Source organism: Mauremys reevesii, linkage group 1 (assembly GCF_016161935.1).
Source record: "Mauremys reevesii isolate NIE-2019 linkage group 1, ASM1616193v1, whole genome shotgun sequence".
Taxonomy (NCBI): Eukaryota; Metazoa; Chordata; order Testudines; family Geoemydidae; genus Mauremys; species Mauremys reevesii.
The window spans coordinates 104,282,205-104,297,456 of NC_052623.1; the positions used below are offsets into that span (position 1 = coordinate 104,282,205).

Below are 15,252 nucleotides of genomic sequence, written 5' to 3' on the forward strand. Positions count from 1 at the left end.
CCACGAGGCAGCTTATAAACCTCATGGCGCGCCAAACAGACTGTATCCAGTCACTGGTAGCCATGCAGGCAGAGCACTACCGTGCCAACCCCTCCCCTTCCCAAACCTCTTTTCCTTGTGCACCAATGTCAGCTCCAAACCCCGTTCCCCAGCATACAGGTTCTTACCTACACCACCACCAGCTGCCCCCGACACCTGTACGGTCACCTATGAGCCCAGAGAACTACGACCCTTACCCTCTGCACTCAACCCCCATCACCATGCAGCATTATAATCCTGAAGTGCACAGCACTCCTGGCAGTACATATACAAACCTATGAATGTACAGTTCAACAAGCAACCCCCATGCCCTTTTACTTACTTTTTTTTAAATAAATTATTTCTTTGATTATGAAACAGTTTTTATTATTGCATAAAGTGAAAGATAAACCCCAAGGAAAACACAGGTAACAAACCCCAAGGAAAACACAGGCACTTAAAAGCACTGTAACCAGTGCACTTCACTCCCGGTCAAGGCAAAAACCATTACTGTTGGCTTTCAGCCTCAAATTCCTCCCTCAAGGCATCCCTAATCCTTGTAGCCCTGTTGTGGGCATCTCTAGTAGCCCTGCTCTCTGGCTGTGCAAATTCAGCCTCCAGGACTTGTACCTCGTTGGTCCATGCCTGGCTGAATGTTTCACCCTTCCCTTCACAAATATTATGGAGGGTGCAGCACGCGGATATAACCGCAGGGATGCTGCTTTCCCCCAAGTCTAGCTTCCCATAAAGCGCTCGCCAGCGTCCTTTTAAATGCCCGAAAGCACACTCCACAGTCATTCGGCACCGGCTCAGCCTGTAGTTGAAACGGTCCTTGCTCCTGTCCAGCTTCCCTGTATAGGGTTTCATGAGCCAAGGCATTAACGGGTAAGCGGGGTCCCCAAGGATCACAATGGGCATTTCAACGTCCCCTACTGTGATCTTCCGGTCTGGGAAAAATGTCCCGTCCTGCATCTTCCTGAACAGGCCACTGTTCCGAAAGATGCGTGCATCATGCACCTTTCCAGGCCAGCCTGTGTAAATGTCAATGAAATGCCCACGGTGATCCACAAACGCCTGGAGAACCATAGAGAAATACTTCTTCCGATTAATGTACTCGGAGGCTAGGTGGGGTGGTGCCAGAATAGGAATATGCGTCCCATCTATTGCCCCTCCACAGTTAGGGAAACCCATTTCTGCAAATCCATCTACAATGTCCTGCACATTCCCCAGTCACGGTTCTCCTTAGCAGGATGCGATTAATGGCCCTGCAAACTTGCATCAAAACGATTCCCACGGTCGACTTTCCCACTCCAAACTGGTTCCCGACCGACCGGTAGCTGTCTGGAGTTGCCAGCTTCCAGATTGCAATAGCCACATGCTTCTCCACCGTCAGGGCAGCTCTCAATCTCGTGTCCTTGCGCCACAGGGTGGGGGCGAGCTCAGCACACAGTCCCATGAAAGTGGCTTTTCTCATGCGAAAGTTCTGCAGCCATTGCTCGTCACCCCAGACTTCCATGACGATGTGATCCCACCACTCAGTGCTTGTTTCACGAGCCCAAAAGCGGCGTTTGACGGTGCTGAGCATTTCCGTTACCGCCACAAGCAATTTCATGTCACATGCGTCAGGCAAATCCAGATCATCGTCGGACTCCTCACTGTCACTTTGTAGCTGAAGGAATAGCTCAACTGCCAACCGTGATGTGCTGGTGACAGTCATCAGCAAAGTCATCAGCAGCTCAGGCTCCATTTCACACAGAAAGCGCGCTGCACTCACAATGGCAAGAAACGTGGACGGGAAAACTGTGACTGCTGGGAAGTGAAGCGATGCACCACGGGGCGTTGGCACAGGAAGCGGAATGACCCACACACTTCCTTCCCCTTCCCACAATACTCAGCACCAAAATGGGACGAGGTGCTCTGTGGGATAGCTGCCCACAATGCACCTCTCAGTACAGCGCTGCAAATGCTGCAAATGTGGCCACACTGAAGCACTGGTAGCTGTCAGTGTGGCCACACTCCAGCGCTGTCCCTGCACAGCTGGACGGCCAGCGCTGCAAACTACCAGCGCTGCAACTCGCAAGTGTAGCCATACCCTCAGCTACATAAGTACCTAGATATATGAACAGATTTCCAAAACCCACCCCTTCTTTATCCACTTTTGTAAGTATACACGAATATCAATACACATTAAGCCACAAGCACTTTGAAAGTTCATCTTAGAAGCCTATCTGTTTTGAAATGTGATTAAATAGTTATGTGCTGTTTTGTGTGCTCAAAAGATGAGCCAAGTTATGAGTGAGTTTGTTCCTAACTTGGATTTTTGACAGGGTTTGCTGAAGCTGTGTATGCTTTACAGAATACATTCCGGGCAGTTTTTTGTCACTTTGATTCTAGATTTGTGGTAAGTTTTCTGCAGGTCTGATGCATCCTGTCAAAGCTTTCATTACCTGAGCTTTCTTGTAAGCACAGGAATGTGTTTCCAGATTTTTTTTTTGACTTCTCATTTGCTATGACTCTGCCTCAGTCTCTGCTGCGAGTGCCCCCGCTACCTGCTGAAGTGTAACCTCCTTCTAACCAATCATTCCCCCCTCCCCCCCGCAGAAACAATCAAGTTCTCCTGTGTAGATTCCAAGCACTGGCCATTCACATCTTGTTCCAGGTGGATATGGGGCACTCCTAGCAGGCCACCAAGGTACCTGTCATGCATACATGGAAGTGAAAATGAACACCTCCTGGTCAATTCCCACAGCCCCACCCCACGTAATTCTCCCAATCCATCTTTTCTTCTTTCTGTATCCCCTCCCCATCAATTTATTAGGGGCACCCAAGTCACCTTTTTGAAAACTCTTCAGACAAAAGATTTCCCCTCATGAGTCTTAATCACAACTGTGTGCTTGTCCCTATACTATGCACCTACACAGCACTGAAGATTCTGGCCCCTGGGTATTCAGAAGCCAGGTTCACTCTCACAATTCAGACTTTAAGCGTATCTATAGTAAGATTTAAGGAAGAGAAAATGTCCAGATCCATCTAAAGGGCCTGATTCTCAGTTATATTAAGGCCCGTTTACTTTGGTCTGGCAGAGTAAAAAGGCCTTAAAGTGAGCAGAAATGCCTCCCTGAGAATACTGCTTTTGCAAAGGCCTTGCCCAGCCACAGAGCTAATGCAAGGACTCATCACAGGCTTGCTCCCAGCCTCCAATGTAAAGGGAGGATTGCAGCATCAAAGATGTGGCTGGATTGCACTATGGCTATTTTCTGCTTCCTAAGACCCATAGAGAGCCATGGGAAGCAAAGTGTAAATTAGAGCAGCCATGAGGCTACTCTAACTTACGCTAGGGATGGACAGGATCCTATAGCCCCTAGAATAGGACCACAAAAGTGCCTTAAAACCTCTCTGCCTCTCATGTCTGCCTCTGCCCCAAGCACTAGACTGGAGTAACATAATTATTTCTCTAATACCCTGTGGAACATCCTTTATTTACTCACATTCACTGAATTTATAAGTAGCTTATGTTGTAAGTACATTAATGTTCAAAATATGAACTCTGAATTAGTATTCAGAAATATCTATTTATATCCAAGTCTAACAGTCCACCAGCGTTCTGTGTTTATATGCAAAGTTAATGGTATATAATATCAAAGATCAGATTTCCACGTGCACTGATGCTGGCAGTGCAAAGGTGCTTTAATGTAAATGAGAATCTGGTCCTAAGGGCATTGGACATGCATGGCTAGTGTCATTGTAGGTGACAAAAGAAAGCATTTGAAAGGTTTAAAGTGAGGCAGCTGATCACATTTACAGTGTGTTGTTATGAAATGCAAAATGCTGGTCCTACTGACTATAATTCCAGGCCTAGCTTGTAATAAACTTCCTTCAATTACACCTACTGTTCCTCTCTCTCTCTCTCATCCTACCTCTCTCCTCCCCTTTAACTGCAAAGTCCTAATACTTGCTACCTGGATTTCCTTTCCTCCAATTTTTTCCTTGATCCCTTCTCATCCAGCTGCCTTCCTCTTCTCACCAACCAAAGCCACAGATAAATTACTTCATGACCAACTGTCATGTAGCTAAGTCAAAGATGTACCTGTCTGTCTCCCACTTTCACTTTTCTTCTCATACTCCTCTTTCTCTTATCAGAATCCTACCACATCTACAGCACATGTTCTGCAATACCAGTGGTTTAGATATTTCAGCTGGAAGAACTGAAAACATGTCTACATAGAAAAGTAGACATTACTGAGAAGTGAGGTGTAGGGTTGAGATAACTATTTTAGGGAAATATTTCCTAAACACAAATGCCTACATATAGCTAAAGTTTTAGAATAGGTATTTGGGTTAGAAAGGTAAGGGTCATGAAAAAACAAGGAGTGCAACGCAAACTCATTCCCCCTTTAAAACTGGAGAAAATCCTTGAAAGGAAATAAATAACTCTCATACTGAGAAGATTTATTATTTGCAGTCTCAACTTTACAGGAGACCAAAGGAGATAAATTGTGATTCACATTGTCGTGAATTGCATGTCGCTTTGGTATTGAATATAAATGTCAGTAAGTACGTCACTACACTATAGAGATAAAACAAAAGAATATTTCTCAGGTGGAAGTAAGCAAATATGTAATATAAATTAAGTGCTGCCTATCAAGTCAGTAGGGCTGGAAGACAGAAATGCTGACATAATTCAAAGAGGAAATGGAATGTCTAGACACATTACAAACACTACAAGGAGGAGGTATGGGGAAGAGCAACAGCTTTTAGCAGAATCCTGTCTTTTGGTTCCAAACCTGACATTTGCACTGTCACCCTCAGTGCAAAGAAGAGATGAAAAACTGCTAAAGCCATCACACTCTCATCAGTAGTAGTAGTGTACATTCTATGAAGTACTGGTATCAGTTAAATAGTCATGTTTCTTTTTGACACAGGAATGTAAAGTATATATACAATATAATCCCATGCTTGCTTAAAGGATAAGATATTTTTAAGAAGATTGGTTCATACAAATGAGAGGTTGCCATGGACACTAACTACAGAAAGCCATAGTAATTGCTCTGACTAAATCCTACCTAGTGCCCTCTTGCTTCCTGCATGAATGTGTAAACACTCAGTTTCATGCAACATCTGACCAGAAATGTTATTTATATTTAATTCTACCCTTTAAGTCATCAGAATTTCATGGTTTCATAACTAGAGTTGGGTGAATAGTGCACCAATAATATGTGAATATTTGTTTCAATTCAAAACTGAAATTCGGTGTATCCATATTTGCTATTACAGCTGACTGAATAATGGGAAAAAATATTTAATTTTTTTAAAATTTCAAAATCTTATTGAATAAACTATTCATTTAATATGTTCACAATTTACGTGCTCATCTCCATGTGTAATCAAGATGGGTTAACTTTGCATACAGGGAGAAACAGGAAATAACGCTCCCATTTAGCATGGTATTTGAGCATGTGCATTTCTGTAAACATGTGCGTAGTCCCCTGACTGAAGTCAATAGGACCACTCACATGTAGTGGTACCAGTGGTACTCCTGAAGTACCTTTTGGAACTGAGGCCTGTATGATTTGTTGCACAAGAGTATTTTGTAGGAAAATCTTTGTTTCATTACTATTTCAAAGGATAGTATGAAAGTGCTGTGGTTAAATTAACCAAATAACTTTTTCTTAAAGGACTTTCATAAGGAATGTGAACACTGCTCTGTTTCTGCTCTGCCCAGAGTACTAAAAGTTCACATGGTGAATGCACTTATACAAATTGTCCATTATAAAGGAAATGATAGTTTTTGCGTTTTTGTGTTTCTTATATAGCAGGGTTCGGCAACCTGCGGCACGCATCCCATCAGGGCTGTGAGACATTTTGCTTTCGTTGACCATCTGCAGGCATGGCCCCCCCGTAGCTCCCACTGGCCGGGAAAGGCAAACGGCAGCCACTGGGAGCTGCAAGGGGCTGTGCCTGTGGACGCTCAATGTAAATGAAATGACTCGAGGTCCAACAGAGGATTACCCTGAGGGGCCATGTGCCAAAGGTTGCCGAACACTGTTATATAGGTTGCATTGCTGTAAAATATCATTGTGATATCAGTAGCATGCAGATCATTGTTAGGGGCTGTAAATCAGTTTCTATTCTGTGTTAAAGGAGATCTGCAATGTTTTTAATTAAATACATCTTTATTTTTACTTTGTTTAATAGGTGCAACATTACTGCCATGTGATCACCAATCTCTTGCTCACAATCCCAGCATGCTCAGGGCATGTGATATCTGTAACACCTAATTTTGTTATTGGGGGGGAATAGTGGAGACCCGTCAATGAAGAATAATATAAACCTATATTTTTCAGTACTAAGTGGTTGACTATTACTTTTCACATATGCTTACACTCTTGTCTGTTTCTGATATCACCAGCCCAGTCCATGTTAGAATGTACAAAAACAGAGGAAATTAACAATCAAAGGACATTAACTGCTTACAAAAAACAGAGAAAGGAGTACAAATATTAAAACTGAGGTGAAATAACAGTTATATTTATTTTCACATTCAGCTTCCCTTTGTAAGGCCAGGTGGTTACTGTTTGAAAACACTACAGTTCATCTTTAATATTTACCTTCACCTTGAATTATTTAGATTTGCATTGATTTTCACCTTGTACATTAACATTCACAGTACAGTTCACCTGTAATATTAGGTTATTCAAGTTTTCAGCCAAAAGAATTTGAGCCTAAGTTTCCTGCTAAAAGTTAATGAACAGATCCTCACTTAGTTAATATGGCGTAGCTCCACTGACCTCAACGGACTTGGGCTCATTAACACCAGCTTATGATCGAGTCCAATATTTCTACTGCTCTACTTGGTGTGGATAATTTTCACCCATCAGAAGAGTTGATACTTGTCTGCACTTTCTCCTGATTGGTGCCAGATGCTTTACTGCACTCCATTTTGGATCAATTGGTACTGTAAAGTATAGGATCCATTGGCTATGGAAAATGGTATTTGCAGGAAATAGGATAAAAATGACCAGTATTTTGCACCTTGGTTACCTTTTTCTCCACCGTGCTCATGTGGATACCCAGGCATATCCTAGCTTCTCATTCTTTATACCCTGCCAACCCACTATGTTATTTGAAGATTATTCTGTTTTCCCTTATTGTTTTATTGCATGCACCAAATTCAGGCAAACGAATACCAACTTATATACATGTGCATTGTACCAGTCTGGTGGGGAGCCTTTCTGTGTTCAAAACAACAAGGGACCAAATTTGTAAATACCGGGAACTGTTTGCTAATGATTCACAGACATAAAAAGGGGCTAAACTTTTCTAAAAGTTTAGAAAATGATTTGTAAGAAATGATTCATTGCGAATTTTTAACCCAGCTCCAAGGCTCTCATACTGACCTTGTTACAATGGCATTATAATCACTGGTAGAAGAAAGCTCAAAAATGCAAATTTTAAATTCACAAACTTTAATTTCAAACATGATTGAAAGTGACTTGCACAGAAAAATGGATGCCTTTTTAAAAAATTACACAGCAGATCTTCAACTTCTGTAAAATGGCATAGCTTAACCCAAGTCAAGGGAGCAGTGACAATTTAGACGAGCTGGGGATCTGGCCCTATGTCTATTTTAGACAACTTAAGTTAAATGTAACCTTTTACAAAGCTCTTAAATACTTGTGACTGTTTCCTGATATTTCTGAAATTTTGACAAATTGCACAATTTTCAGCATTTCCTCACACCATATGTTTAAAACTATGAAGAACATATATTATCTTACACTCTGGTATTTACCTTTTGGTCAATATACTTGTTTTCTTCAATTGCAGATCTTTTGGAGTGGTCACATGAGGAAGAAGATGCCGAAGGGAGTCTTCGCAATAAGCAGCTTGTATCCTGCTGCTGACGATCAATAAACTGCTTCATAAAACTTTCCCTTGCAAATAAGAAAAAGATATCACATTTTGTTGTTAAAAATCCAGAAAGAGTTAATACATGTTTTCTGTAATGTGTCACAATTAGTTACTGCTAAGATAGAACAGCAGCAAGATGGAAATTGATGGGGCACTGGATAGTACGTACAAATAACAAAGATGACTAGATTTAGATTTAATTATTAAAAATAACAATTGAATGTGGTGCTTTCACACAATTTTTTAAAAAAGTGTTTGTTCTCTTTAATAATACAGTCTTTTAATTGATTTTTTAAATGTAACAGTTAATTTTATTTTTAGTTATTGACATCAAATAAAGCAGTTTAAAGCTTTTTCTGAGTTTATAATATAAATTTGCTCATTAAAAGCAAACCAAAGACTGATATAAACCAAAGGATGCATACATTAGGCAAGAAATCAATTTTTCAAGAGTTCAAACAGCATCTGTTCATATAACAGCCTTGAATGCCAGTTGTAAGGTACTTTGACAATTTTATACTTCACATATGCCATGTTTTGATTTTTAAATTTTTTTTGTTTACAAGAAATGCACATTTATTTTTCCACATTCAAAGTTCTACAGTTATATACTGAGTGCAACCAACTCGTCTCTGGAGTGATAGTTCTACACAGTACAACTGATTCATTTTTAAGATTTCATTCTTCAGTCCACAGCTTGATGGTTTTTTTTGATGGCTAGCAGCAACACTAGGTCTCAATTACCTACCCACATATACATTTGGAAAAACACAGTGAAAAAAAAAATCATACATAGCCATACAAAGATCAAGGACACACTGTTTAAAAAAGAAGCAAAACCTCAATATGTAAGTAATTGGGGTTCTGGAAATACAATAAAATATGCCTGATCATTGCCTTAAAATTTAAGTGTTTTCTTTTAATCCCTCGGAGGCAGATATTTGGCCTGCACCACACCTTTTGCACAGTTCACTTGACACAAAAAAAATGAAGACAGCCCTGCTGGCCTACCTGTGGTCTCCCCAGCACAGGAGAATCCCCAGTGATAATAGAGCTGGCACAGCCATCTCCTACACCATGCTCCCTACAGCTATTGGTATAGGGGGAATTTGGGATGGGAAGGGTGTGGAGGGGGCTGTGAATGGAGTGTGCTATGCTCCATCTAGCCACATCTGGCAAAAGATCCCTTGGGAACACTTGCAGATGGTGCATGGTTACAGCAGTCCTCAGGCTGCTTTCAAAGATTCAGTGAACTACAACTGGCTCCCCAATGCCTACCTGTCCCCTCTCATAAGCTGCGTATAGCAGAAAGTCTGACCTCTGAGGTTTTTGGGGCATTTTGTGAAGGAAAGTTATCCCCAGTGCAAATCCAGTCCAGTCAGGTAATGGTCAAAAGTTGTCACCCTCTGACAGCTGTTCAGTGTTCTATGCGAGGTGATTTGGTGGACTCAGATGACCAGACAATTAAAAAACCCACACTGGAATTGATTTTTAGAACTCTTGCTGGTGGTCTCAGCAAAGAAGCTAAAAAAACCCAAATGAGGCTGAAGAGAAACTACTTCCTCATCTGCAGAAATGCTTTTTCCAATATACTCTACCTGCATGCAGATAAATTACTTCCAGGACTGTTATTCACTCCTTTCATGAGCACTAAAGCCATGTAAAAAAGAGAGGAGGTGATATTTTTTGTGAAGTAAAAATGAGAGACAAATGAAAAGTTACCCACTCTCACCTCTAAATACAATGTTTTGATTCTGATTTCTAAAATTATCTGCTTAATTTTTGGGAGAAAAACTGTTATATGTCCCTGGCATTACTGTGTGTGCTGGCAATTAACAAGTCTAGAGCACATAAAGAAAGGATGTATTTTATACCTTATTTTTGGAACTGTAAAATCTGAAGGAAGCTTGGAGATTTTCACCATTTGTGGCCTGTTAGGAAATTTTTCAAATATACGTAGACGCAGTGGAAGCTTTTCTTTAGTATCAGCATTGGCTTCACTTTGCTTTAGCTTAAAAAAGAAAAGAAAAGAAAAAAAAAGGAAATTTCCTCTAAGTGTAACAGTTTTATTTTTCAGAATTCGAAGAACAATAACAGCAATCAGTTGAAGAGACAGAAGATGGCAGCAAAGAACTACAGAGGGTAATTTTGTTGCTCAGAGTTCATTAACTTACTTGTGTTAGAGGCACTGACAGATATCAAACAATACCAGTCCATTATCTGAAAGCCATAAAATGAGAGGCATTTCTAATAATTTCAGTTTTAAAACATCAGGCATATTAGCTTTCTGTTATGTATGTTTACTTCTGTATTTTCTTCACAGTTCCCTAACACTTTTAAAAATAAAATAAATATTCATGTTTTGTCTTATGTGACTCAGCTTTTTGTGCACGTTGACAGCTTTGGGATATTCAGATGGAGCATAATCTAGATAAATGAACTGAGGAGTAAAATCTTTAGAAAAACCTCAGACAATGAGTGCAATAGGAAAATCACGTACGGATGGATCTACTAAATATTGCTATACTTATATCTAATGATATCTGAAAAAGTAGATGGAGAGATAACTATTGCATTCTGATCATCATGTAGGGTCACCTAGCCATTTTATGGCAATAAAATGCCAAGTCAGAAAGGGTCACTACATGAACCAAAGTTTTTATGGTGAAACACTTTTTTTTAATTGAAGAACTTAACATTAAAAATATCAATTTCTGTCTAATTGAACATAGTATACTAAGGTTTGGAAATCTAATAGCACGCGTCTAACTGTGGTCTTTCGTACAATAGGGTGTGTTTACACAACATTTTGGGCAGATCGGGAGCAAGCCTTGCAGCCCAGGGCAACAAATTTTGGTTAGCAAGGCTTGTGCTAATGCCCTAAAAATGGCTGTATAGACAGCACTTTGAAGTTGCAGTTTGGGCTGGGGCTCTGAAGCCCACCCCACTTCCTGTTGAGACAGGCTGGGAGGTTCACTCCTGCTGGATGCTGCAGAATGCTGTGTAGACATACCCAAATGATCAACTCTCCTTTGTCCATCATAGCATGGGCATCAAAACTTGATTTTTTAATAGAACTGTGAAATGAGTGTATGACAAGAATTCTGTATATGTCATATATTTAGATTTTAGTAAAGGATTTACTATAGTACAGTCTCTGGTGAAAGCTTTTTCTGAATATTAATTCAAATGAGCTTAGATGTGAACTGCTATGTGGACTAAAAACTGAAGAACAATAAATATGGGGTAATGATAAATGGTAGTACCCCAAGCTGGGGAAGGTGGTGTCTAGTGGGACACTACAGATATCAGCTCTATGTCCATTCTTATTTAATATCTTCATTAATGATCCTCAAAAGGGGGAAATCATGCTGTTAATTAAATTCATTGGATATTAAATTGGGAGGAGTTTAAAATACCAGTGAGGACAGGGAAATAAAACAAAAAGACACAGAGATATTAGAAACATGGGTAGACAATAACAAATGGAGATTCAATTTAAAAAATGCAAGTTACTAATCCAAGGGGAAAATATGTTTCAACATATTCATTGAGAGAAGACACTGGGGAGGCAGTAATGCTGACAGAAACCTAGAGCAGCAGTAAGAATGGAGTGTAGGCTATGGAAAGGTTCCTCATGAGCAATGCCTCATCACTTGGTACTTAGAATAAACAGGATCCTTGAAATGCCCGTGTAGTGGAGGGAGCTACAATACTTCATTTTTTTAACCCAGTGGAAATTCTCATTGGCACAAGTTTTCCGGTTTTTGTCACTGTCTTTTCAATCTCTACCGTCTACATTAATTACAAGTAAATGTAGATATATGCAGACTGTAACATGGAGAGAAAATGTCCCTCACAGGTAATGATTGCGATTCCTGGGAGCCCACAGCTTTGCATTTTATATCTAAATACAAAAACAGGGAGTTTGTGATAGATTAAAATGGTGTCTGACATTCCAGGGCAGCAGACAACCATACTGTAAGAGATCTAAGCAAGATTACATAAATATACACTTTTTGAAAAGCAGAATGATTAAAAACATGCTTTAAAAATAATCTGAACTCAAACCTATTCTACAGAATATCTCAGCATCAGTCATGCTGAGATAATATTACATATTGGGAAGCTGAAGGCATTTAGCTTCACTTAGTGCCTCTCAACAAGTTTAGGATGTAATATTTGCTCTGCATGACACACATTCTGTTCTGTGTCATTGCTTACATCCTTCACATTTCAGCTCCTGCTTTTTTCAGCTTACAACAAAGACATATATCTTTTTAAAGGTACAGGATTTGTAGACATATGGCAACTATGGTTTACATTTAGGACTGCCAAGTGATTAAAAAAATTGTGATTAATCGAATTGTTAAACAATAATAGAATACCATTTATTTAAATATTTTTGGATGTTTTCTACATTTTAAATTATATTGATTTTAATTACAACACAGAATACAAAGTGTACAGTGCTCACTTTATATTTATTTTTGATTCCAAGTATTTGCACTGTAAAGAAACAAAAGAAATAGTATTTTTCAATTCACCTAATACAAGTACTGTAGTGCAATCTCTTTATCATGGAAGTTCACCTTACAAATGTAGAATTATGTATAAAAAAACCTGCTTTCAAAAATAAAATGATGTAAACTTTTAGAGACTGCAAGTCCACTCAGTCCTACTTCTTGTTCAACCAATTGCTCAGACAAACAAGTTTGTATACATTTGCAGGAGATAATGCTGCCTGCTTCTTGTTTACAATGTCACCTGAAAGTGAGAAAAAGTGTTGTCATAGCACTGTTGTAGCCAGCGTCACAAGATATTTACGTGCCAGATGCACTAAAGATTCATATGTCCCTTCATGCTTCAACCACCATTCCAGAGGAGATATGTCCATGCTGATGACAGGTTCTGATTGATAACAATCCAAAGCAGTTTGGACTGATTCATGTTCATTTTCATTATCTGAGTCAGATGCCACCAGCAGACGGTTGATTTTCTTTTTTTGGTGGTTCAGGTTCCGTAGTTTCTGCATGTGAATGTTGCTCTTTTAAGACTTCTGATGGAATGTTCCACATGTTGTCCCACTCAGATTTTGGAAGACCTTAAACCTTGGGTCGAGTGCTGTAGCTATTTTTAGAAATCTCACCTTGGTAGCTTCTTTGCATTTTGTCAAATCTGCAGTTAAAGTGTTCTTAAAATGAACAATATGTGCTGGGTCATCACATAAGACTGCTACAACATGAAATATATGGCAGAATTTAGGTAAGACAGAGCAGGGGACATACAATTCTCCCCCAAGGAGTTCAGTCACAAATTTAATTAACTAATTATTTTTTTAACAAGCGTCATCAGCATGTAAGCATGTCCTCTGGAATGGTGGCCGAAGCATGAAGGGGCATACAAATGTTTAGCCCAGGGATCGGCAACCTTTGGCATGCGGCCTGTCAGGGAAATTCACTAACGGGCTGGGATGGTTTGTTTACCTGCAGCGTCCACAGGTTCGGCCGATCGCAGCTCCCACTGGCCGCAGTTCGCCGTTCCAGGCCAGTGAAGGCTGTGGGAAGCGGCAGCCAGCATATCCCTCAGCCCATGCCACTTCCCACAGCCCCCATTGGCCTGGAACGGTGACCCCAGCCAGTGGGAGCTGCCATCAGCTGAACCTGCAGACGCTGCTGGTAAACAAACCGTCCCAGCCCGTCAGTGGATTTCCCTGATGGGCCACATGCCAAATGTTGCCGATCCCTGATTTAGCATATCTGGCACGTAAATACCTTGCAATGTCGGCAGCAAAAGAGCCATGCAAATGCCTGTTCTCACTTTCCGGTGACATTGTAAATAAGAAGAGGGCAGCATTTTCTCCTGTAAATGTAAACAAACTTGTTTGTCTTAGCGATTGACTGAACAAGAAGTAGGATTGAGTGGACTGCTAGGCTCTGAAGTTTTACATTGTTTTTGTTTTTGAGGCCAGTTATGTAATAAAAAAAAAAATCTACATTTGTAAATTGCACTTTCACGACAAAGAGATTGCACTGCAGTACTTGTATGTGGTGAATTGAAAAATACAATTTCTTTTGTTTATCTTTTTACAGTGCAAATATTTGTAATAAAAATAATATACACTGATTTAAATTACAACACGGAATACAATATATATGAAAATGTAGAAAAACATCCAAAATATTTAATAAATTTCAATTGGTGTTCTATTGTTTAACAGTGCGATCAAAACTGCGATTAATTTTTTTGAGTTAATCGCGTGAGTTAACTGCGATTAATTGACAGCCCTATTTACAACACTTTTAGCCAGGCCCTACTTCAAAATAAAACATTAGGTCCTTTTCTGAATTTTTCTGTATTTATTTATTTATTTTAGTACTTTACTCAAGAAAAATGTATTTTTACTCAAAAGGAAAAAAATATTGACCCAATTCACTGTCTGGGTTCCTGGCCTCCAGTTACAGAAAGCCTCTTGGGAACAGGGGTGCAGCAATGCCACCCACCATCCTGTCCAGGGGCCAGGCTGGATTCAGCATGTCTGTTGGCAGGGCTCCTGTGAAGCCCCAGTTAGAACATCCAGCTGTTCTCCCTAGGCAGAATCCTGCAGATGTGGAGGTGGCATTACAGATCTCTGTCATCTCCCAAGGTGACTTGGTCCCCCTTGCTCACAACCACTTACAAGAGTGAATTAAGCCTGAGTGACACTATTTTGTTCCTGATGTGTGAATGCAGCTATATACCATGTGTGTTTGTAAAATATTTTGCGCATGCCCAGAGATGGAAAAAATATGTACCCAGTGCAATAAATAACACATTAAAAGACAGGTCCGTGCACCAAACAGCTTAAATCTAACTTAGAGACATATGACAAAAGTGAGAAAGGGGTGGAGATGTGAGAGAAGAGATTAGCATAGGATGACTTTAAGGAAGAATAGTCTTTAATTTGGGCTGATCTCATTTGCAACCCTTTCCACAGCTTTGACCCAAATTACTCTGGCACAAATTATATCTACACCCTCTTTAAGGCTCCTTTTCACTGCCCATGCTGTACAGGAGCCTTAGCATAACTGAGAATCAGGCCCTTCAAGGCTAAGGCCTGGTCTACACTAGGAGGTTATGTCGAATTTAGCAGCGTTAAATCGAATTAACCCTGCACCCGTCCACACAACGAAGCTATTTAGTTCGACATACAGGTCTCTTTAGTTCGATTTCTGTACTCCTCCCCGACGAGGGGAGTAGCGCTAAATTCGACATGGCCATGTCGAATTAGGCTAGGTGTGGATGGAATTCGACGCTAATAGCTCCGGGAGCTATCCCACAGTG

At 40.2% G+C, this 15,252-nt stretch overlaps 1 protein-coding gene across 7 annotated transcripts in view; it reads right to left on the reverse strand.

Moving 5' to 3' along the window:
- The window catches only part of NALCN (sodium leak channel, non-selective), a 386,003-nt gene that overhangs the window by 74,552 nt on the left and 296,199 nt on the right, over nt 1-15,252 (reverse strand). For all 7 annotated transcript variants that reach the window (XM_039528280.1, XM_039528290.1, XM_039528256.1 and 4 more), the window contains 2 exons: nt 9,804-9,940; nt 7,811-7,952 (listed from right to left, as the gene is read on the reverse strand). In XM_039528280.1, the coding sequence (XP_039384214.1) occupies nt 7,811-7,952; nt 9,804-9,940 (279 nt within the window). The remainder of the gene's footprint in view (nt 1-7,810; nt 7,953-9,803; nt 9,941-15,252) is intronic.